Below are 25,740 nucleotides of genomic sequence, written 5' to 3'. Positions count from 1 at the left end.
TGCTTTGTTAATACTTTTTGTATGTATGTTGTTGTTTTTGCACCAATTTGGAGGTTTTGATTTTTGCTCTGTTAATAAAATTATTTTTCAAGTAAAAAACAAACAAACCTGGGTTGTAATTCTCAGTCTGTAATATCCAGTCACCTCCATGCCAAAGTAGGCAAGCATAATTATAATGTTTTATATGAGGAACCCCTAAACTCCCTTGGTACCAATCTCCCACCATATAACAGAATTTTAACTTTGGGTTTTTTTTTATGTGCCCAGCAAAACAGGGCAAATATTCAATTTATTGATGTCTTTTATAAGCATACATATAGGAATGGTTTGGAACAAATGCAATAAGCAAACACACCAAAATAGAGGGGAGCAAAAAGCCTCAGAAGTCCATCATCTTTGTACAGTTATATTTTACATATGCTGCTAACATATATCGGGACTGGCAATCATTCATAGGCAAAAATTCCTCCAAAATGTTCTAAATCAGTACATTTTGAATATTTTGTATGTTATGTATAGTAATCTCTAGATCTCTATTTTGGTGTGTTTGCTTATTGCATTATTGAGATCCCTCTATTTTTGAATTGCATTTTGGAACAAATACAGCCATTTCAGCAAAATCATCATTCATATTAAATTAACCTTCCCCAGCAAGGGGAGGGGGAACACTTCTGCATCCCTAACCTTATATATAAAGTCTGTCTGTCCAAGTTAGACTGTAAGCTCTTCTGAGCAGGGACAGTATATTAAATATAAAAATGTACAGCGCTGTGTATGCATTTCATTCAAAAAATATGCAAATCCATATGCAAAATAGGTCCTCTTCATTCAAAAGTAGGAATTATTTAGTCAACTCTAGATCTTAGGGAATTGATTTAGATTAGTGCTGCGGGTTTTGGAATGCTCCTGCCTCCTCCCACGTTGCTTCCCTAACTCGCTACTACCACCCGCTGGCAGAGCATTGAACCCTCCACCCTGATACTAACAGGGACCTATCAAGACCTACTCTTAGACCCAAGTTGTCTTTGTATTTAGGGCTTTCCCCCAGGGACATCTCTCTTCCTGTGATAGGATGGGTAACCCATCACACCTAGTTTCCACTACATGATATTGGTTCTGCAAGTTAGTTACACATTTTCCCTATAAAAAACAGGCTTGCCTGACTGTAATTTGAAGAAACTGATTCAGAGATGCTCCGACTGACCAATATTCAGCTAAATAGTGCTAAAACCACTAATCACTGATATTTAGTGGGGTTTTCATTGGCTGATGGGCTAAGCTATATCTATAGTGCTTGCAGTTAAACCTGAAATTTAGTACCGGTGACCATATACAGACCCAGCATTAATATTCTTTGCCACTGACCATGGGAGGTAGCTAGGCTGCCTCCTGCAGAACGAGTACTGGTCCTGTCTCCCTGATTCTAGTTTTCTTCTCACTTTTAATGACTTGTTAGGCTCATTCTTTATCCTCACAGCATTCCTATTTGGGAAAATCCTTTAAGATCGACAGTATAAAGATTTCAAAACTATTCCTACTTTATGCCTGTTTTATAAAGGTAATCAAATAATAATGATCAAAGTAACCCTGACTTCAATTCTGAACAAAATAAGGAAAACTACTAGTCTTATAGCCCGTTACATTAACGGGTGCTAGAATATATGTGTGTGTGTGTCTGTCTTTATTTCTTTTTCTCTCTCCTTAGCCGCTTTCTGTGTTTTTTTTTTGGGGGGGGGGGTTTCCTTGGCTGTCCACAACCACCCCTTGCCTGCTCCCCCTCCATTATCCCTTCCTTTTACCTCCCCTGTGTCTAGGCCCAGTCTCCTTATCACACCTGTATTCCTTTTCAACCCCTTCTCTCACAACTCACCTTTTGCAGTCCCAAGCTCCAGCCCTCTTCTCCGAACTGTCTTCTTTTAACAGCCTCCTACATCAGGTCTCTTTACCCAAGAGCCCCCCTTTAAAGCCTCTTTCCCTCACATGTCCCCTTTTTACAGCCCCAGCTCCAAACCCCTTTTTAGCCCCCCCCCAGCCCCCTTCTCACATCTTTTCCCTTTCAGCCTCCAAGCCCAGCCCCCTTTATACAGTATGTCCCTTTGCAGCCTCCTTCTCACACATATCCCCTTTTCTGCCCCCTTCTCTTACACATCCCCATTGTCAGCTTTTGCGGTGGCAGCTGCTGCTGACCACCAGCCATAACTCCATTACAAAAGATCCTCGGACGGTTGGGAGTGATCTCCCCCTCCCCCCTTTTCCGGGCATCCGATCTTGCACCAGGGGAGTTTACTTGGGGTGGGGGGGTCACAGCCGCAGGCATCGGGAGGAGTTTTTGTTGTTGCTTGGGGGAAGGGGGGGTTCGGGAAATCGGGGGTGCCGCTGGTCTGTTACATGTTTCATCCGAAGGTGAACGCCAGTCCCAACTCTGAGCGATCCTCCGCCCAAACTGATTCCCCGCTTGACCTCCCTTACTCGGGTTGCGTTAGCCAGCGCTAATGTGAGCGAGCGGCTCTAGCACCGGCTTCTCCACCCGGACCCTGAGCACGCGCCGCGCTCCGCCCCTTAGCTACCCGGAAGTACCGGGCTTCACTCGCCTGCTCCCAGTAGGCCAAGAGAGAGGGGGGGGAGTGGCTGCCATGGTGATCTGGCCGACTCCCTGGTGACAGGAGCCGTGGCGGCACCTTTAAAGTGAAAAAATAACTTTGATAAGGGAGCCGGCCAACTGGCAGTTCAAGTTGGAGCTTTGCTCTGGCCTGCTCCCTGCCCTCCTTGCCATATTGTATTTTTTAATTTGAAAGACGCGGCGGTGGCTCCTCTCATGATCCCCACCTGCGTCGAAAGTCCGACGCAGGCGGGGATCGTGAGAGGAGCACCGCCGCGTCTTTCAACTAAAAAATACAATACGGCAGGGAGCAGGCCAGACTGAAAAACAGCAAGGAGCAGCATAGTAAGGCAAGGAGCAGGACAGAGGGAAGAACAGCAGAGCTGACAGCCGCCGCGTCCGACATCCGCCTCGGGGAGGAGAGAGGACTTCAGGCAAGGAGCAGGGCAGAGCAAAAAACAGCACGGGCCGACAACCGCACGGAAAACGGACGCACGCGATGGGAGTGCGCATGCGCGGCCTAGCGTTTTATTATATTAGATTATAAAGAATAAAATTACAAAACACATAAACAAACATGGTTTAATGGAACAGAAACAGTAGGGATTCAGCTGCTGGAAGTCTTGCCTCACCAATTTGTTTCATTACTTTGAAAGCATGAATAAAAGTAAACCAGTTGATATGGAGGGGCATTTTCAATAGGATGTCTAAGTCTGACTTTTGATGTTTTGGGAAAGATGTCCAAAAAATTCAGTAGAGAAAATGCTATTTTTGAAATAGCAAGACATCTATCTTTTTGTTTTTTTAGTGTTTCCCTTTTTTGGCCATTTTCGAATATGAAAATGTCCAAATGAAAAACACACAAACAAGCCATTGGGACGTACAAGCAACCAGCATTCTTAACAAACTGACCACAGACATCTGAGCATAGGGGCACATTAAAAAGTCCCAAATACACATTTCACCATAACCTGCTTATATAATATGGTGAGTCCTCCAAAGCCCACCCAAAACTTACTGTATCCACCTGTACATCACAATAGCCCTTATGCCTGATCAATTTCTTTAACTGGGTGACCAAAGAATTGGAAAGAAGGAGTGTGCTAGATGTGGTGTATTTAGATTTTAGCAAAGCCTTTGACAGTGTTCCACACAGGCGTCTAATAAATAAATTAAGGGCTCCTTTTACAAAGGTGAGCTAGGACCTTAACACGTGGAATAGCGTGCGTTAAATTGCCCCACGCGCTAGCCGCTAAACATAGAAAGATGACGGCAGAAAAGGGCTATAGCCCATCAAGTCTGCCCACTCTATTGACCCACCCCTTTAAGTCTACTGACTGACTCCCTTAAGTATACTGCCACTCTACTGACCTGCCCCTTCAAGTCTATACCCTAGTGACCCTATTCCTTGACTTGACCCTCGTAGGGATCCCACATAGGTATCCCATTTATTCTTAAAGCTGGGATGCTGCTGGCCTCGATCACCTGCACTGGAAGCTTGTTCCAATGATCAATCACTCTTTCCGTGAAGAAGTACTTCCTGGCGTCTCCACGAAATTTCCCTCCCCTGAGTTTGAGCGGATGCCCTCTTGTGGCCGAGGGTCCTTTGAGAAGGAAAATATCATCTTCCACCTCGACACGTCCCGTGATATATTTAAATGTCTCAATCATGTCTCCCCTCTCCCTACGTTCTTCGAGAGTGTAGAGCTGCAATTTGTTCAGTCTTTCTTCGTACGAGAGACCCTTGAGCCCCGAGACCATCCTGGTGGTCATCCGCTGAACCGATTCAATTCTGAGCACATCTTTACGATAATGTGGCCTCCAGAATTGCACACAGTATTCCAGATGAGGTCTCACCATGGTTCTGTACAATGGCATTATGACTTCAGGCTTCCGGCTGACGAAACTTCTCTTGATACAACCTATCATCTGCCATGCCTTAGATGACGCCTTCTCCACTTGACTGGCAGTTTTCATGTCTGCACTGATGATTACTCCTAAATATCGCTCTGCTGTAGTCCTGGTCAAAGTTTCTCCATTCATGGTGTAAGATTTGCATGGATTTCCACTTCCAAGATGCATGACTTTAAATTTCTTGGCGTTGAAGCCCAGCTGCCAGGTTGAGGACCAACTTTCTAATGTACACAGGTCCTGTGCCATAGTATCCTGTAGATTGCAGTCACTTACTATATTACATAGTTTGGCGTCATCAGCGAATAAGGTTGCCTTACCTTGAAGCCCTTGAGTCAGATCCCCAATGAATATGTTGAAGAGGAGTGGACCCAGGACTGAGCCCTTTTAAGCAGGCGGTGGTTTTTCGGCTAGCACGCACTAATCCATTGCGTGCACTAAAACCACTAGTGCACTTTAATAAAAGGAGACCTAAGTATCCTTGGGATGGGCCCCAAAGTGACAGACTGGGCCAGAAACGGATTGAGTGGAAGGCAACAGAGAGTAGTGGTCAATGGAGGAAAGGGATGTTGTGTGCCTCAAGGTTTAGTTCTTGAGTTTGTAAGCGATATTGCTGAAGTTTCAAGTTTTTATTAAAATTTGATTCAGTCGCTTATCCAATTTCTTTTTATTTTATTTTTTTAATATAATTTTTATTAAAGAGTCAACAAGAGAAACAAGCATGGTAGAATGAAGAGATATACAGACAGAAGCATCATTGAAAAAGACACAATAGCCATCAACAAGAGCACATAGGGCCTGTTTTACAAAGCCGCACCGCAACAGCCCCAGAGCCCTTTAAATCTCTATGGACTTCGGGGCCGTTACCGCGCTGCAGCTGCTAGCGTGGCTTTGTAAAACAGGCCCATGGTGTACCAGTAATACGCAGGACTATCCAAGGGCAAGGACATCCCGTTTCGCTTGTCGGCCCATAAATTTTTCAATGTGGTATGCCTATCCCCGAGAATCCCTGTGTTGCCTGGTGTGCGTGTTGCCCCTCGTGTAGGGGCTTATCCAATTTCTAAGCGAAATACAAGTTAAAATGTAATAGGGAAAACAAAAACATAATAAGATAAAAACAATGTCATAACAAGGGAATTAAAAAGAATTTAAGAGAAACAACGTTAAATAAATAGCATACTAATGGGCGACAAATTTGACAGACAAACATGAGACAAAAGGAAGCTGGGTTGGAACTACAAGTTGAATAGGAAAGAAAGCCAAAATAAGGAACAAACAAAAAGAAAGGGAAACATTGCTACTTGTTTCTTTGGAGGAATTTGAAGAATGATATGAACGATTAAATCAAATGTTGAAGGCTTCTTTGAATAGATGACTCTTAAGTAGGCCCTTGAAACTGTCAAGGTTGCTCTCCTCCCTTATGGAAGCTGGTAGGGTATTCCAAAGTTGTGGGGCCACCACTGAAAAAATGTCATGCCTTTTTGTTCCTATTATTCAAAGGGAGGAGACTGTAAACAATTTACGGTCAGATGATCTAAGAGTCCGGTATGGCTCGTATGGAATGAGATATTTATCAATGGATTGAGGTGATGTGGAAAGAGTGGTTGATCGCTGGAACAGTCTTCCACTACAGGTGATTGAGGCCAGCAGCGTGCCTGATTTTAAGGCCAAATGGGATAGACACGTGGGATCTATTCACAGAGAAAGATAGGGGAGGGTCATTAGGGTGGGCAGACTAGATGGGCCATGGCCCTTATCTGCCGTCTATTTCTATGTTTCTATGTTTCTAATCATTTTAAACGTTATTAATGAAATTTTATAAGAAATTCTTTGATTGGTAACCAGATGATACCAAACTCTGCAATAGGCACCCCTTATGGTGTGAATAATATGAGGAAGGACCTAGCAAAGTTTGAAGAATGGCCTGAAATTTGCAGTGGTATGCAGTGACATTTATAGCAGGGGATTCAGAAGATGAACTAAACCAGGCATGACCAACATCAGCCCTCACCAAGTCAAGTTTCAGGATTTCCACAGTAAATACGCATGAGATCTATTTGCATACAGTGGAGGCAGTGCATGTAAATAATCTCATTCCTCTTTAGAAACCAGCTATAAGAATGCTAACTCGATCCTCAGATGCACCACTCCACGTTCAAACTTTTATCATTACTGAAAGTTGTTCCGGTGAAGAAAATGCACATCAAGCTTAACGTAATGAAAAAAGTTTGAACGTGGAGTGCATCTGAGGATTGAGTTAGCATTCTTATAGCTGGTTTCTAAAGAGGAACGAGTTAAAGGATAGGATATTTATGACCCTTAATCCCCTTTTCTATCCTCCTCCTCCCTCCCTTCTGACCCACTCCCCTCCCCCGTCTCCCTCCCTCCCCCCTTCTTCTCTCCTTGCTATTCGCAACTCTACGATCAATTTGATATGTAACCACTTGTAATCTCTGTCTAACAATGAACCGCCTAGAACTCTTCGGGGTATGGCGATATACAAAAATAAAGTTATTATTATTATTATTATTTGATTGAATGCTTATTTAGTTTATAGAAAAGAGTGCAGCAATATTGTAAATAACCTTATGCATAGTCATTGGAGAAATCCTGAAGACCTGACTAAATTGAGGCTTTTGAAGACTGAGGTTAGACACTCCTGTATTTAATATTGCTGTTACTACTCTATTAATTATTTCTGTAGCGCTACCAGACGTACGCAGCGCTGTACAGAGTCACAAAGAAGAAGAAAACAGTCCCTGCTCGAAAGAGCTTACAACAGGGGTGTTCAACCTTTTGGCTTCCCTGGGCCGCATTGGCCGAAAATTTTTTTTCTGGGGCTGCACAAATGCGCAAATGCTGCAGCAAGACAGAGGAGGGAGCCGGCAAGATGGTAAACACCCCGGGGCAGCAGAGGAAAACACTGCATCGCCCTTGACTAGGGCCGCACAAAATACTTCACGGGGCCGCATGCGGCCCTCGGGCAGCAGGTTGAACACCCCTGGCTTACAATCTAAACAGGCAAGACAGATAAACAGGATGTCATGGATACAGTTAAGGGGAACGGTTAATCTGCTGGCTGGGGTTGGAGGGCAGAGGGGAGTACAGGACAATCGAGCCATTGTGACATCACTGATGAGGTTGGCTCTGATTGGTGGAATGAGGCATTATGACATCACAGACTCAGCTCTGCTTCCCACAGACTGAAACTCTTCACACTACTACTATGAATTATTTCTATAGTGCTGCCAGATGTACGCAGCGCTGTACAGAGTCACAAAAAAGAAGAAAACAGTCCCTTCTCAAAAGAGTTTACAATCTAAACAGGCAAGACAGACAAACAGGATGTCATGGATACAATTAAGGGGAACATTAATGCAATATGTACCCTTAACTAAGGTTAATGTGCTCATTTTTTGTGCTGAACAATTTCACATCTTCGTCTCTGAGAGTCACCTATAACATTTGCTACTTCTCCTTTTGACTTCTGTATTGATGTGAAATAAACAAGCTCTGTATCACTACCGCCTTCCCCAAATCTATCCTTCACAGTTATACACAGACTGACATTATGTGGTGTACGTGGAACTGCAGATTCCATCAAAACAAGAAGCTGACTCTTAAGAAGTCAGGGCACGATAAATGAACTTGACCTTGTAGGTAAATGATGGAAAGAAGAAACCGTAAAATGGCAGTAGGAAGGTGGGGGCAGGCGTGACACACAGGAGAAAAACTGACAGTTTATTTTCTTATTTTTGCAAGTACACATGCAGGAGGCTAAGATGCCTGTGTATTGATAAAGAAAAAAGAAATATAAGGGGATAGCCAAAGAAAATTATTACAATGCGAGGCACGTTGGATCTTTAAATTAAATACACTGAGACCAAATGGTTTGAATTCCAATGTCGGTTGGAAATCATTTTTTTGAATCCCAAGGAAGCCATCCAAAGAAACAATGTAATGAGACACCTGACGGTAGAAAAACCAATCACTGGCCTCCAGGAAACCGTCTGCCTGTAAATCCTGAAAGGAACGAGGTATACCCTCTGCTACCACAACATCTCGTACATAACAAAGATCCTGGGCACTCCATCTCCGCAGTTGTCGTTTGGAGGCATCAGGGTCCAAGTCTTGGTTTCCCCACAGTGGCAGCAAGACCGTGGAGATAAAAGGTAGGTGCATGCGCTTACAAAACCACTGCCAACATTGTCACATAGATCTCAACAAGGGATGACTCCTAGTGGGGAAAATCCAGTGAGGGCACTTTGCATGAAGATAGTAACGCAGGTGAGTAGGAGTCATCAACTGTTGTTCAAGAGAGACAGGAGTGTAATAGTTGGTGTCCTTAATCCAATCCACCAGGTGTCGGAGAAGGCAAGCAATGTTGTATCTCCTCAGGTCCAGTAGTGCCAATCCACCACGCCCAACAGGCAAAGACAATTGAACAAGTGTCAAGCAGGGTTTTTTACCATTCCACAAAAAGTTTTGCAATACAGTGTTATACAAGCCAAGACCCTTGTTAGTGATATGCGTAGGAAAAGTCTGCATCACATAAACCCACTGGGGGAACAACACCATTTTATAAAGAGTAATACGTCCCTGTAAGGACAGAGGGAAGCGAGTCCATAGACCCAAAAGATCCCTAGTTTTGCCCAGTAACACTGTAAAATTTTCCTTATAGGCCTGGAATCAATTGCCAGTGATGTAAACCCCCAGATATTTGAGCCTATGTGCCACCTTTCGCAAAGGGAAGGGAACAGTCCGATCCACATAATCATGGCCAGTGCCTCCGATTTGTCCAAGTTTAGCTCCAAACCTGACACCTTCCTATGAAGCCAAGCAGAAACCGATAACGTGGAAGAAATGTGGTCGACTTTGAAAGCCACCATACAGGAAGCAACAAACCGCTATGTTAAATCAGTAAGTAAACGGAGTAGGAACAATAAGCCACAGTGGTTCTCTGCGGAGATCTCGGACCTCATCAAGGAGAAGAAAAAAGCATTCATCTCTTACAAACAATCAGGGAAACAGGACTCTAGAGTAAACTATCTGGCCAAGTCAAAAGCCGTCAAAACAGCAGTTAGGGAAGCCAAATTCAGCATGGAGGAGTCTCTAGCAAAGAACATCCAGAAAGGAGATAAATCCTTCTTCAGGTATATCAGTGACAGAAATAAGAACACAGGCGGGATAGTACATCTCAGAAAACCAGACGGAGACTATGTAAAAACGGACTCGGAAAAAGCCCAACTGTTAAATGAATACTTCTGCTCAGTCTTCACCCGCGAGGCGCCGGGACTCAGCCCTCAGTTACAGACAAGGGTTGAATCAGTTGACCCATTTAGTAATTTCGAATTTACACCCAGCAGTGTCTACTGCGAGCTGTCAAAGCTCAAGGTTAACAAGGCAATGGGGCCTGACAACCTACACCCCAGGGTGCTCAGGGAGTTGTGTGATGTCTTGGCGGAACCGCTATCCGCGCTCTTCAATCTCTCCCTTAGTACAGGTAACGTCTCGAAGGACTGGAAGACGGCTAACGTCATTCCACTTCATAAGAAAGGCTCCAAGATGGAGACAGCAAACTACAGACCAGTGAGTCTCACATCAATAGTGAGCAAACTAATGGAAACTCTAATCAAACGCTAATTGGATACGATCATGAACGAGGAGAGTCTACGGGATCCCCGTCAATATGGATTTACTAAGGGGAGATCCTGCCAATCCAACCTGATTGGCTTCTTTGACTGGGTGACGAGGAAGCTGGATGCTGGGGAGTCTCTGGACATCGTTTACCTGGACTTCAGCAAAGCATTCGATAGCGTACCACACCGCAGGTTGCTGAGCAAGATGAGTTCTATAGGATTGGGCGACACATTGACGAAATGGATTGGGAACTGGCTTGGAGGTAGGCTTCAGAGGGTAGTGGTAGAGAATGACACGGTGACGGTTTACCCGCGGCCACCGCATTTAAGCCGCGGGTCACCGCCGAAAACGGGGAAGAAAACTAGCAGTCGCTGCGGTGACGGGGACAAGGCCATTCACCGACCGCGAAAACGGTGAACAGGTTTGTCCCCGCGGGCCAATGTACCCCCTTCTAGGAACCGCTATTTCACCGTGCTCCTCATTTGTCATTTCAACCCTTCCTGCCAATCGCAGCAGAAGGGTACCCAACCCCTCCTGCCGGTCCTCCCAATGGCCTCCCCTAAGATCGCCGGCAGGAGGGTACCCAACCCCTCCTGCTGGACCCCCCCCAACGAACCCTCCCACCCCGGAACCCCCTTAGTCTTACTTTTCAAGTTGGACCGGACAGCTCCTCGCTCGTCTGGCCAGCAGGCCTGCCTCCGTCCAAATGAGGCGGGCCCGCCCCTCCCCTCCCCTCCCCTGCCTCCCAATGGCCTCCCCTAAGATCGCCGGCAGGAGGATACCCAACCCCTCCTGCTGGACCCCCCCCCCCAACGAACCCTCCCACCCCGGAACCCCCTTAGTCTTACTTTTCAAGTTGGACCGGACAGCTCCTCGCTCGTCTGGCCAGCAGGCCTGCCTCCGTCCAAATGAGGCGGGCCCACCCCTCCCCTCCCCTGCCTAACCCACAGGATCCTAAGGCCTGATTGGCCCAAGCACCTAAGGCCCCTCCTATAGCGGGAGTGGCTTTAGGTGCCTAGACCAATCAGGCCCTAGGATCCTGTGGGTTGGGCAGGGTAGGGGCGGGCCCGCCTCATTTGGACGGAGGCAGGCCTGCTGGCCAGACGAGCGAGGAGCTGTCCGGTCCAACTTGAAAAGTAAGACTAAGGGGGTTCCGGGGTGGGAGGGTTCGTTGGGGGGGGGTCCAGCAGGAGGGGTTGGGTACCCTCCTGCCGGCGATCTTAGGGGAGGCCATTGGGAGGCAGGGGAGGGGAGGGGAGGGGAGGGGCGGGCCCGCCTCATTTGGACGGAGGCAGGCCTGCTGGCCAGACGAGCGAGGAGCTGTCCGGTCCAACTTGAAAAGTAAGACTAAGGGGGTTCCGGGGTGGGAGGGTTCGTTGGGGGGGGGGGTCCAGCAGGAGGGGTTGGGTACCCTCCTGCCGGCGATCTTAGGGGAGGCCATTGGGAGGACCGGCAGGAGGGGTTGGGTACCCTTCTGCTGCGATTGTCGGGAGGGCCGTTGGGGGGGTCTACAGGAGGGGTTGGGTGCCCTCCTGCCGTGATCGCTGGGGGGAGGGGAGACTTGCAGCCGTAGCCGCGGTCACTATGCTAATCACGGCAGGGAGATCTTTGCCGCGATTAGGTACAGCGGCCGCGTCTAATTACCATATAGGCTAACATTGTAAGCATTTAAACTTAAATTTTAAAGTACATGTCGTGTTTGTTTTTGCATTGCTAGCCCCAGGGGTGGTGGAAGATTAGTGATTGAAAAACTGTATGAAAAATAACTATTTTAAATTTAGTGATCAAAATGTGTCAGTTTTGAGAATTTTTATTAATTAATTTTTTCTCTGCGTGTTTTGTTTTTGTATAGTTATTAACTAATATTTAACTAAGTTTTAAAGTTTTAAAGAATGTTTCCTTTATACGTAAATAAAGAAAAGTGAATGGGATTGCAGTGGCGGTGACGGGGCGGTGAATGGGGTGGCAGTGGCGGTGACGGGGCGGTGAAGAGGATGGTGAGACGGGGACGGGGCGGTGACGGGGTTGGTGAGACGGGGACGGGGCGGTGACGGGGATGGTGAGACGGGGATGGGGCGGTGACGGGGACCAATTTTTTCACCGTGTCATTCTCTAGGTAGTGGTGAACGGCACTCCCTCCTAAATGATGGAGGTGATCAGTGGAGTAACGCAGGGTTCCGTCCTGGGCCCGATCCTGTTCAACATCTATATAAGAGATTTGGCAGAAGGGCTCCGAGGTAAAATAACATTATTCGCCAATGATGCCAAACTAAGCAATGTAGTGGGGAAAAGCACAACAGACAAAAATTCAATGCCCGACAACATGGCGCACGACCTACTTCTACTGGAACGCTGGCCTAGGTCCTGGCAACTCAGCTTCAATGCCAAAAAATGCAAAGTCATGCACCTGGGCAGCCATAATCCATGCAAGACTTACACCCTTAATGGCGAGATCCTAACAAGAACCGAAGCAGAACGATACTTAGGAATGATCAGTAAGTGAGGACATGAAGACTGCCAATCAAGTGGAGCAAGCTTCCTCCAAAACAAGGCAAATCATAGGTTGCATACGCAGGAGTTTCGTCAGCCGTAAACCTGAAGTCATTATGCCATTGTATAGATCCATGGTGTACTGGAGTACTGTGTGCAATTCTGGAGGCCGCATTACCATAAGGATATGCTGAGACTGGAGTCAGTCCAGAGAATGGCCACCTGGATGTTCTCGGGATTCAAGGATCTCCCATACGAGGAGCGGCTAAGGAAGTTACAGCTCTACTCACTTGAACGCAGAGAGAGGGGAGACATGATCAAAACGTTCAAGTATCTCACGGGCTGTATCGAGGTGGAAGAAGATATCTTCTTTTTCAAGGGTCCCAAGACAACAAGTGGACATCCATGGAAACTCAGGGGCGGGAAACTGCAAGGTGACACGAGGAAATTTTTTTTCACTGAAAGGGTGGTTGATCGCTGGAATAGTCTTCCACTTCAGGTCATTGAGGCCAGCAGCGTGCCTGATTTTAAGGCCAAATGGGATAGACATGTGGGATCTATTCAAAGAGATAGGTAGGGGAGGGTCACTGGGGTGGGCAGACTAGATGGGCCGTGGCCCTTATCTGCCGTCTATTTCTATGTTTCTATGATCCTCAACCAACTACAAAACTCAGGAAATAGACTGACCCAGCTGAGTCAACAAGAGCAAGATATCATCCGCAAAGGCCAAACAACGCACCTCCTCCTGCCCCACAGACAACCCACTAACCAACCCATCCTCTTGTATCCGCTGCAACAAAGGCTCCAGAGGTAATATAAACAATAAAGGGGAGAGGGGACAGCCCTGGCGGGTGCCATGTTTCACAGGAAAATAGCCAGAAACCTGACCATTAACCAACACCGCTGAGCTAGGATGGGTGTATAGAGTACGAACCATACCCAAAAGGGACCCCCCAGCCCAAATCTGTCCAGCACGCCGAACAGATACTCCCAATCTACACAATCAAATGCTTTATGAGCATCAAGACTAATCAAAAGAGCCGGGAGAGAATGAGTAACGCTATGACCCAGAGCCGCCATCACCTTCCGAACATTCCAAACCACCTGTCTCCCCCGGACAAACCCAATCTGATCTGGATTAATTAAGTTAGGCAGAAAAACAGAAAGACGATTAGCCAAGATTTTCGCCAAGACCTTTAATTCAAAATTAATCAGAGAAATCGGATGATAAGAATCCACAAAGGCCAGATTCTTACCAGGTTTGGGAATCAACACCACATGCGCTCAATTAGCTTGAGCGGGAAAAGCTCCCATGGTTACCACCCGAGTAAAATAAGCCTCCAAGGAACCAACAATATGATCTTGCTAAATTTTATAAAATTCAGAAGAGAGACCATTGGGTTCCGGGGCCTTCGAGAGCGGTGAATCCTTAATGACCTGCCGGATTTCCAGGGCCGTGATAGGAGCATGTAAAGCCTCACTCTCCTCCCCCAAAACCTGAGGCAGGTATAAAGAGTCCAAATAGGAAGCCAAGTCTCCCAAAGAAAAAGGCGTACCAGCATAAAACTTCTGAAAGTGGCGATAAAAGATATCAGGAAGACGATCCCCTTACAAAAATGTGGGCCCTGCCAAGGATGGACTAGAAGAGCCAGTAATTTACCAGAACGATTCCCATATCTATAAAATCCATGTTTGTAAAGTTGGAAGGACTTTAGGGTGCGCTCATGAAGTTTAACCTGTAGTGCCACCTGGGCAGCTTGAAGGGAATCTCTGTCAGCTGGATTTCTCGAAGAAATCCATTGATGCTTACATACTACGATGTTACGATGCAAGCATAACAGTTCCCACGAATATGCTTTCCGCTGACGTGCCACATAAGCTATAGTTCCCCCCACCCCCCGAAGAACAGCCTTGGCGGCTTCCCATAAAAGTAGGGGATCCAAAGCAGAGGGTGCTTTGTCCAGTAAATATTGCTCCCAATGCTTAATAATATGCTCCTTATAACAAGAGTCCCAATAAAGATAGTGAGGGAAACACCACTGACCAGGCGAGGCCCCAAAGTGGACCCCCTGAACCTGCACCCAAACCAAAGCATGATCAGATATAGTGGAGGTACCAATCTCCGCATGAGTCACCTGGGGAAGAAAAAAAGAGGACACCAAAACATAATCTATACGGGACATGGTAGGATGAGCCTGAGCCACATGGGTGTAATCCTTATCCACCGGATGATAGAGCCACCAAACATAAACCAAATCCAATACCTGACAAAACTGGGCGAATCCTCGCACTGACCGAAAATCAGTAGAAGAGACCCCCCCCCCCCCCCCACCAACGATCCATATCTGGATCCAGAACCACATTGAAGTCACCAAACATCAATAGAGGGAGATGCTGAAAGGTGACACAGAGTCCAATAATCTGTTGAAAAAAATTCCATGTTAAAAACATTCAGGGCATAAATATTAGCAATCACCATTTCCTGTCCCTGGACCTCCAAATGAAGAAATAAATACCGCCCCCCCCCCCCTCCCCCAGAGTCCTTAACCACCTTTTGAACAGTATAAGGAAGAAACTTACTTAACAGGATCGCCACTCCCGCACTGTGGGTTGAACCCATGGAATAATAGACCTCCTTCACCCAACCCTGAGCCAATTTTTCATGTTCACTGTTGGACAAATGAGTCTCTTGGAGACAGGCCACATGCATGTGTTGTTTTTCTGAGAAGCTGTAATATTTTGGAATGTTTCACTGGCAAATTTATACCAGCCACATTCCACGAGCAGGCCCGTAAAATGGTCTCACCCAGTGTCATACCACAAACATATAAAATGCAGAAACCAAGTTAAATATCAAAGGATCCAATGCCCAGCCCTCACCGGACACCCTCCCCACCCCAGCAGTGGACCCATAAGGAACCCCACAAGGCCATCCCAAGACATCCTAACCCAGACACTGGAGTGCAAACCCCACCCCAATCCCCCAGAACCCAAAATACAATGGTTCCCTTTTCTCCACCCCTCCCCATACAAATCCCCCAAAACTCACTTCACAGCAAATGTTCCAATCCTCTTCCCTTGGCATGAAAGAAAGCAAGACAGTATACCAAAATACAGTGACCACCCCATTACCAACCCTAACACCCCTGCCCCAAACAGAACACACCTACTAACCCCCAATGCAAAGCCACATTGCCATCCAACCAACAACTCACACACCCAGCAAGCAAGCTGCACCCACTCACTCCCTCACCAAACAAACAGCACCATCAGTACCACAAACCACTCAACCCAAGACTCAAGAGCCCCCATCAGAAGAAGCCACTAGTCCTTGCTGCTGGTGACAAGCCGTCGGTGGGACTACAACAATGCCCAGAGTAGAGACAAAAGTAAGGGCTTCACTAGGGGAGTCAAAAGTTTGCACTCAACCCTCACGTTGGATCCTTAAGCGAGCTGGGTAGAGAAGAGCAAATTTAATTTTATTGCTGAATAGTGTAAAGCAAATGGGAGTAAATTCCTTCCTCTGTGCCGCTACAAAAGGGGAGTAAGTAATCCTGGAAACAGAAAATTTTCTTATTTTCATGGTAGAGTCCCATGCCAGCCCGGATCGCCTGCAAGATTGCAGTTTTGTGGGCAAAATTTAAAACTTTAAAAATTACCACTCGGGGCCGCGAGCCCTCAGTGCCTTTAAGTCCCAAACGGTGAGCACATTCCACGCAAAGCTTGCCCAGGCGGGAATCTAGGGAAGGGGATTGAGAAAGCCATGATTCCAAAAAGCCGATGAGCTCCACATCAGCAATCCGCTCCAGCAACCCCACCAGCCTCAAATTATTACGGCGGACTCGATTCTCTAGATCATCAACTTTTTGAGTCAGCTGGGCAAGTTGTTTCTCCATGCGGGCCGCACCAGATGTCATCGGGGGTAACCTGTCCTTCAGGGCACCCACCCAGGATTGTGTCTCATCGAGTTCCAATCCCATGCTGTCCAGACGCTCATGGGCCGAATTGATTTTGTCGAAGAACTTCTGCAATTTTTAATCAATAGCAGTCTCGACCAAAGCCATTATCTCTGCCACTAGTTCAGCCATCCTTGGCGATTAATGGTAGGGTTCGCTGGGCTGGCTACCGATGCCATCTTGGACTCGAGGGGCTTGCCGCGCTTCCGCTCCTTTCAGATCGTTCGAGATGCCATAAACAATGCCAGGCAACCCCAAAAGTGCGCTATGCCAGCAGGCACCAATCCCCTCACCAGCTATGCCAGTGCTTGTTTAAAAGAATGACTCGTTGCAGATAATCAGGGCTCAAGGATGGGATCAGAGCCTCTCAGCATCTGCTCAACTGCATGATGTCACCGGAAGTCTTGATTTATCATTTTTTAATTTGTCGATTTGGCTCAGTACATCTTCCAGATTCACCAAGATTACTTTCAGTTCCTCCACATCATCACCCTTGAAAATTCTTGAAACCCATTTGAAAACTTCTTCCCTAAAGACCGAAGCAAAGAATTCATTCAGTCTTTCCACTATGGCCTTATCCTCGCTGAATGCCCCTTTCACTCCTTGATCATTCAACGGTCCCATAGATTCACTCACAGGTTTTCTGCTTCTGATGTACCTAAAAAAATTGCTATGAGTTTTTGCCTCTTTTGCACGTTTCCCTTCATATTCTTTTTTAACTGTCTTTATCAAAGCTTTGCATCTAACTTGCCAGTGCTTGTGTTTCTTCTTATTTTCTTCATTCAGATCCTTTTTCCATTTTGCAGCTGCACACCTCCATTTGCAATGAACTAGAAGCCATGCTAAGGTCTGTATCTGTTTTTTCTGGTTTAACCCTTTTGCAAATGAAGTTATCTGTGCAATCTATATATTTATGTCATTTGGTTGCATCTATTTGAAGAATGAGCTCATTGGAGCACAGTTTAGTGAGAAAAAAGGGTTGTTTTTATAGCAAGAAACCTAAAGCTATGTTTTTCATGTGCTGTAATTAGCAAATAACATTGCTGTTTGGCCAGAAAACTAGTAGGTTTTGCCAGGAGGCGTACCAAGGAGGGGATGGTGGTGATCCACTGGAGGTGCACAGCCGGCCAGATCCAGAACCTCCCGCGCTGCTCCGAATGGCACCTCAGCGTGGCTGCTGACTCTGCTCTGTTATAAGTACGACAGCCGTGCTGAAGTGAATGAAGGTCCCGCGATCAGGACAGGATTAACCAATAGGCCAAGTAGGCACGTGCCTAAAGCCAAAAATGGTCAGGGGGGCCCGATGAAGGAGGGCATCAACATTGTTTTTTCCAAACGGTGATGGGTCCCTCCAGCATCGATCGGCAACGCAACCCCCCTCCCATCGACGGAAAGTAAGATAAGCAAGCAACATGGGTAAGAAAGGCAACGGGAACTGTAATTGTGCAAGTGGTGCTGCTTGCCCAAAGCTTCTCTCTGACGCAGCTTCCTGTTTCTGCCTGGGTGCATGGTGGGGTGGGGTGCCGTCTACTGCCTCTGTTCCGGAAGAGGTAAGTGACAGGGGGAGGGGGGTAGGTGGACGGCAGCCTCAGTCATCCTGAGATCTTGCCGCAACTCCATGTGTCTGCCGGCCCAGCCCCCTCCGACGTCACTTACCTCTTCCATCCGGAGCAGAAGCAGTCATCGCGGGATCTTGCTGATTTGGGATGGAGAAAGAAAGGAGCATAGTAAGATGGTGAAGGGAGAAAAGGAGGTCAGGGTGGTATAGAATCATGGTGAAGGGTGAGAAAGGGGGTCAGGGTGGTGTGGAAGGGTGTGGAGGGTGAGAAAGGGGGGTCAGGGTGGTATGGAAACATGGTGAAGGGTGAAAAAAGGGGTCAGGTTGGTATGGAAACATGGTGAAGGGTGAGAAAAGGGGTCAGGGTGGTATGGAAGGATTGTAAAGGGTGAGAAAGGTGGTCAGGGTGGTATGGAAGTGTGGTGAAGGGTGAGAAAGAGGGTTAGGGTGGTATGGAAGCATGGTGAAGGGTGAGAAAGGGGGTCAGGGTGGTATGGGAGTGTGGTGAAGGGTGAGAAAGGGTGCAGATGCTGATGGAAGTGGGGGAAAGGGAGATGAGAGAGTGAAATGCCAGACCATGGGGGTGTGGGAGAGGGAAGGAGAGGAGAGAGATGCCAGACCATTGGAGGAGGGAAGGGAAGAAGATAGATGCCAGACCAATGGGGGTGAAGGGAGAGATGGAAGGGGGAGGCATAAAGTTTCTGGAAGGGGAAAAGAAGGAGAGAAGATGCCATATAGAAGGGGCAGAGAGAGGGTACACAGTGGATGAAAGGAAGAGAGTGACAAGAAGATGAGGAAAGCAGAAACCAGAGAAGACAAGGTAGAAAAAAATTATATTTATTTATATTTTTTGCTTTAGGGGAGATGCATCGCTGTTTCTGTAGTGTTGCATTGTTTGCAGAGTCCAGCTTCTTGGTGCATCAGTTTAATCTTTGTCTACGTATTTTTATTCTATCTCCCCATTTACAAAACTGTAGAGCATTTTTTAGCGTTGGCATCTGAGCTGTTACCACCATGGCTAAAAACCACACTACAGTTTTGTAAAAGGGGGGGGGGGGGGGGTTAGTTTGTGATTCCATACTAGGTGAATGTGTTTTCTGTGTTCTGTGTGTTCGAAAAGACATGGTTTTCTGTTAGGATTGACTGTGTAGGATTGATCTGTACTAGTCTGGCTTGTTTAGTTTTACAATGGGTGTATTGATGTTGTACTGCTCACTGCAGTATGTAAGATGCTGCCTTTTCCTAGGTACACTCTTGTGTGACGTGTGGATTGTTACTAAAAATTATGTTTTTCATACAGACGGTGGGAGGGGGGGTCAATAAATGATGGGCCCCGGGTGCCACATATGCTAGATATGCCACTGCTACAGAGATGAGTTTTACAAACTTGTCGGAGCTGATATCCTCAAGCCTAAGGAGACCATGTTTAATTATCACATTAAGGAGGGATCCTTGCCCATTTCGCTCCGGCAGGCGCAAATTGTGGTTTTCCCTAAACCGGGTAGAGACCTTACCAAGGTAGAATCTTATAGACCTATCTCCCTCCTGTGCTGAGGCTAAATTACTAGCAAACGTCTTAGCAAATAGATTAACCATACAGTTACATCACTTGATTGCTCAACCCCAAGTGGGCTTTGTTCAAGGTAGAACAGTGGTCAATAATATTCGACTGATACTAACCTCCCTAGAGTGGGTATGCCACCATAGATAACCCTCACTATTAATCAGCTTCGATGCCGAAAAGACTTTCAACAGAGTTCAATGGGAGTTTTTGTTCTATATATTGGACCATTATGGCTTTAACAGATTCTTTTAAGATGCCATTAAAACTCTTTATCAAGATCCCTGGATGAGGGTGGGTGGCAGCGGGACACAATTTGAATTTTTTCTGATTCGTAGAGGCACCTAGCAGGGTTGCCCGCTCTCTCCACTACTCTTTGTACTCACTTTGGTTTGGCTCATTAGAGAGATCCTCTCTAATCCGGAGATAGTGGGTGTTACCCTGGGATCTCATACTTTTAAAATTGCTGCATTTGCAGATGATTTATTTGTCCATGTCATACAACCTAGATTGTCCCTCCATACTTTGTTGGAAAGTTTCAAGGAATATGGGGATTTCTCCGAGTTTATATTAAACATGGATAAATCAGAGGCACTAGTGACAGATGAAGAGTTGCAGCAACAGTTACAGCAATGTCTATACACATTCCAGTTGCTTCTTTTGTGGTTGCATGGTGAGGACTGACGGTATCTCCAGAGGGAGATTACTAAATATTGTAGGGTAGGTAAAAAACCAAAACTGCAGTTTGAGAGATTTTTGAGCCCTAGTATGGGTGGGGGTAAGGGCCTGCCTGACCTGCCCTCTTACAATTGGGCCTACTCACTCCAACACCTCAGGGATTGCATATTTGGGGACACTGCTTTTACCTAAACAAATCTAGGGAAAGGACATATATAATCCTATCTTAACTCAAAAGTATGCCCTATTGGAATAAACCTAGGAACTCACACTGACACTACAAGATCCACTCACAGCACTCATACACAGACCCACTCGCTCAGAAAAAACAGAAAATAACAAAAATTGTGGAGAAAAAGCCTCAGTTCGACTTCATCTGGCAAAAAACTCCACTTCAAAACAACAAGCAAGTAAGGTCCAAATTTGTGTTGATCAACACATCAGTGAGAGACATAATAGTAGCCCACATAGGAACCACCAAAAAAACATTAGCATGCCAGAAAAAATTAAAAAACTTTCAAAAGTGTGAGTGTAGCATATAGCACCTGAAACAGTCTTAAACACAGTCAGTGGCAAGAAGGATAAACAAAATAACTTAGCTGCAGACGGTCTTCAAGCTGTCTTCCACGCACCCAAACGGTGCCAGCCCGCTTGGCCCCGCAGCCACTCCTGCCCCTTGGGCTTTGGCTCCCTCTTGCCCTGATCGTGTCGGGGAACGTTGGGGTGCCGCGGGGCAAGAGGGCTTGGGCTCCCTCTTGTCCTGATCCAGTCAGGGAACGTCGGGGTGCCGCAGGGCAAGAGGGCTTGGGGTCCATCTTGCCCCAATCATAGTTGGTGGGGCCAGGAGGGCTTGGGCTCTCTCCTGGCCAGATCGGATTGGGGGCAGGGGTGGATCGATGCAGGAGAGATGGGTCATCTCTCCTGCCGCTTTAGCGATTCCAAGTGCCGTGTTTGGCGGCACTTGGTGGTATCGCTATTGCGGCAGGGGAGATGAGGCATCTCTCCTGCCCTGATGGTTGCGATGGGGGGTGGGTAGGTTGCCGGGCCGCTGAGCTGATCGCACCAGCCGCCATCAGCACAGCGGCCTCTTTTTCGGCACTTATACCTGTTTTGACTTGGTCTAAGTCAAAATGTATAATTGCTGACTAGGCAACCTATCAAAACTTTTGGTTATACCTGCTGTACGCCTAGGTTTAGGTCCGCCCTTTCCCCTCCTCTAAAAACGCCTCTTTTCGCTCTATGCGTTTAGAGGCAGGGAAAAGGCCTAAGCTGTTTTAGATACGTCTAAAACCAGCTTTGATTATGGTTACTTGGACGATCAGGCTTTTTGATCGTCCAAGTACCCATTTAGGCCACTTTTTAGACATTTGTTTTTTTTGATTATGAGCCCCTTAGCTTAGTCAATAACACTGCTGCACCAGTTCCCCTCTGACGCGTTTCCAGTTGACACATTACATGATAACCTTGCGGACTATCGGCTTTTCTGTTGAGGTCCTCAAGAGGTTGAAACTATTTGTAGAGAATATGGGGGTTCCATTGTCCATGTACACAAGATTATTTAGGATATTTTTCTCCCTAAATCGTATGACGACCGGGAACATAGATGGCCCCTGCACTGTGCTACATATGTTAGTAAATGAGGCTGTCTCCTCCTATAATGCCACTCTCTCCTCTGTTCTAAATACCTTTGCTCCCCACTCTATGCTCTGTAAGGAGTGCCACAGCCCAGCCCTGGCTAAACTGTAAAATCTGCTACCTACACATCTGCGTCAGGTCTGCTGAATGTCTCTGGCTTAAATCCCACACTCATGCTGACTTCATTCACATTAAACTCCTCCTGACCTCCCCCCAGTCTGCTCTCTTACATGCCAAATGTCTTTATTCTCTTACATGTCTTTATTCACTTGTCTGACTGACTCAGCTCCAATCCTTGCCATCTCTTTGCCATACTGAACTCCTTACTCAAGGTTCTCCCACCTCCAACCCATCTGTCACTCTCCCTCCAGACTATGACTGAGTACTTCTGTGACAAGGTTCACAAAATTAATCTTGGGAGTTCTCAACTGAGCCACTTCCCCTAGCCTCCTCCATCAAATCCCCTCAGCCCTCACCGCCTTCTCTTCCTTTCCTAAAGTCACTGAGAAAGACACCGCTTATTTTCTTTCCTCCTCCAAACTCACCACTTGTTCCTCTGATCCCATCCCAGCATCTACTTATCACTCACTCCTACTGTTGTCCTCTCTAATTGACATATCCTCAACCTATCACCCTCCACCACAACTGTGTCTGATGCTTTCAAATATACTATCATAACGCCACTCATCAAAAAACCCTCACTGGCCCTACCTGTCCTTCTCAACTATTGATCCATTTCCCTCCTCCCCTTCTTATCTAAGCTACTCAAACACGTTCACTGCTGTTGTTTTGACTTTTCTCTCATCTCGAGCTATCCTTGACCCACTTTAATTAGGCTTTTGCCTTCTTCATTCTACAGAAACTGCCCTTACTAAAGTCTCCAGTGACCTGCTCCTGGCCAAATCCAAAGGCTTCTATGTCATCTTCATCCTCCTTGATGTATGTGCTGCTCATGACATGGTAGATCCCTGCCTTCTCATCGATATGCTGTCCTCGCTTGGGTTTCAGGGCTCTGTTATCTCATGGTTTTCTTCCTATTTCTCCCATCGCACTTTTAGCGTATGCTTTGGTGGACCCTCCTCCACCACCATCTCACTATCAATTGGGAAACTTCAGGGCTCTGTCCTCAGAGACCACTTCTTTTTTCCATCTACACTTCTTCCCTTAGTGCTCTAATCTCTTCCCATGGTACTCAGTGTCACCTCTATGCTGACAACTCACAGATCTGTTTCTCTACATCTGAAATCTCTACAGACATTCAGGCCCGAGTCTCAGCCTGTCTGTCTGACATCGTTACCTGGATGTCTCGCCACCATTTAAAACTAAATATGGCCAAGACTGAGCTCTTTATCTTTCCTCCTAAACCCATCTCTCGTCTCTTTTCATTCTCTATTTATGTAGACAACACCCTCATCCTCCCTATCCCTTGAGTTCACAATCTCGGGGTGATCTTTGACTCATCCCTCTCCTTTTCTTCTCAAATTCAACAGGCTGCCAATTCTTTCTCTAATACATCATTAAAATCTGATCCTTTCTTTCTGAGGGGACTGCTAAGACCCTCATCCATACTCTCATCACCTTTTGCCTAGACTACTTCGACCTGCTTCTCACTGGCCTTCCGCTAAACCATATGTCTCCTCTTCAATCTGTCCAGAATTCAGTTGCACATCCCTTAACACTATGTAAGCAACCTCCATCTGTAACCAGAATATTCCGTCCCTCAATGTTATGTAATAATCTTCCTAATTTGTATGCATTGCTATTGTTATGTAAACTTGTTATGTATATGTTATATACCTGACTGTAAACTCCCTGGAAATGTCCAGTTTTCACCCAATTTTGTAATCCACTAAGAACCGCAAGGCACAGGCGGAATAGAAATCTCTAATGTAATGTAATGTAATATAATGTAATATTCCATCAAGACTGGAAGCCCTGAATATGTATACCCTAGAGCACAGGTGTCAAAGTCGGTCCTCGAGGGCCAGAATCCAGTCGGGTTTTCAGGATTTCCCCAATGAATCTGCATGAGATCTATTTGCATGCACTGCTTTCAATGCATATTCATTGGGGAAATCCAGAAAACCCGACTGGATTCCGGCCCTCGAGGAGGGACTTTGACACCCCTGCCCTAGAGGAAAAGAGGGATAGGGAATATATGATTCAGACATTCAATTGAAAGTAGAAACTTGAAAGATATTAACGTAGAACAAAATCTATTCCGGAGAAAGGAAAATGGTAAAACCAGAGGGCATAATTTGAGGTTGAAGGGTGGTAAATTCAAGAGTAATGTTAGGAAATTCTTTTTTACGGAGAGGGTGGTTGATTCGTGGAATGCGCTTCCGAGGAAGGTGGTGAAGAAGAAAATGGTGACAGAGTTCAAACGAGTGTGGGATGAACACAGAGGATCTCTAATCAGAAAATAATGGGTATATATTGAAGGAACCAAGGCCAGTACTGGGCAATCTATTATGGTATCTGTCCCGTATGTGGACATTCAGTTGAGGACGGGCTGGGGAGGGCTTTGATGGCTGAAATGGTTAATATGGGCTGGGGTGAGCTTTGATGGAAACTCCAGTAGATAGAACCTAAGCACAATACCGGGCAGGGCTCTGGGTCTCTGGCCCAGAACTTTCTAAGAAAAAGGACAATTTTAATTAAGCATGTAGGGTTGGGCAGACTGCATGGACCATTTGGGTCTTTATCTGCCGTCATTTACTATGTTACTATTTTACAGTGTTGCTATGTGCACCCTACCCCTCTCTTCAAGTCACTTAATTGGCTCCCTATCCATTCCACATACAGTTCAAACTCTTCTCACTGACCTAGAAGTGCATTCACTCCACAGCTCCTCGATATCTCTCTTCCCTCAGCTCTCCCTGTACTCCTCCCCTGGAACTCCGCTCTTCAAGTAAGTCTCTCTTATCTCTACCATTCTCTTGAATGGCAAACTCCAGACTCCATCTCTTCTACTTTGCTGCTCTGTAAGCCTAGAACAAACTGCCTGACTCAGTGCGTTGGGCTCTGTCTCTGGCAGTATTTAAATCCATGCTCAAAGCCCTTTTCTTTGAAGCTACTTTCAATTCCTAACTCCAACCCATCTGCTAGCACCCATCTATCTTGCATTTCATCTAATGCCCCCATCTGATCACTGTGTATAGATACACCTTTTTATCCAGTTTGTCTATCATAACTAGATTCTAAACTCTTTTCAGCAAGGGCTGTGAATTCCATGTTTGATGTATTATTATTATTATTATGTTCTTGTATACCGCCATACCCAATGAGTTCTAGGCGGTTCACATCAATTAATTAGGATCCGATCTGCACATGGATTTACAACATTTTGTCGGAGTTACAAGCAACGAGGAAGGAAATGTTGGAACATTTTAGCATATGCCTGGTAGCTTTATGGAAATGATAAGAAGTAGCAGTAATAGTTGTAGCATTGATGTAGCATTCTTTTTCATGCATTTATATTTTGCACGTCATCATGTATACTTTATAATCATAAAGGAGTATGAATAGGAACATTTTATTCACAGCAACAAATGTTTTAGTCCATTTGGATATGTGGAAATAAAGGTCAGCAAACAAGGTGTAGGTGATAATCTTTTTATTGGACTAAATTACAGTTACAGTTACATCATTTATATTCCGCTATTGCCAACAAATTAGTTCATAATGGATTACATTCAAGAAGCTAGATCAG

At 46.1% G+C, this 25,740-nt stretch overlaps 1 protein-coding gene across 1 annotated transcript in view; it reads right to left on the bottom strand.

Annotated features, from left to right (window-relative positions):
- LOC117354947 overlaps positions 1 to 16,620 on the bottom strand; it is a 60,964-nt gene extending 44,344 nt beyond the window's left edge. The window contains exons 1-2 of the mRNA XM_033932908.1: positions 16,300 to 16,620; positions 14,685 to 14,775 (exon numbers count right to left, since the gene is read on the bottom strand). Coding sequence (XP_033788799.1) covers positions 14,685 to 14,775; positions 16,300 to 16,620 — 412 coding nt within the window. The remainder of the gene's footprint in view (positions 1 to 14,684; positions 14,776 to 16,299) is intronic.
- Positions 16,621 to 25,740: the final 9,120 nt, after the last annotated feature.

Source organism: Geotrypetes seraphini, chromosome 2 (genome assembly GCF_902459505.1).
Source record: "Geotrypetes seraphini chromosome 2, aGeoSer1.1, whole genome shotgun sequence".
Classification (NCBI taxonomy): Eukaryota; Metazoa; Chordata; class Amphibia; order Gymnophiona; family Dermophiidae; genus Geotrypetes; species Geotrypetes seraphini.
Note: the sequence above shows the minus strand (reverse complement) of the source record. Positions and strands in the feature narration are given on the sequence as shown.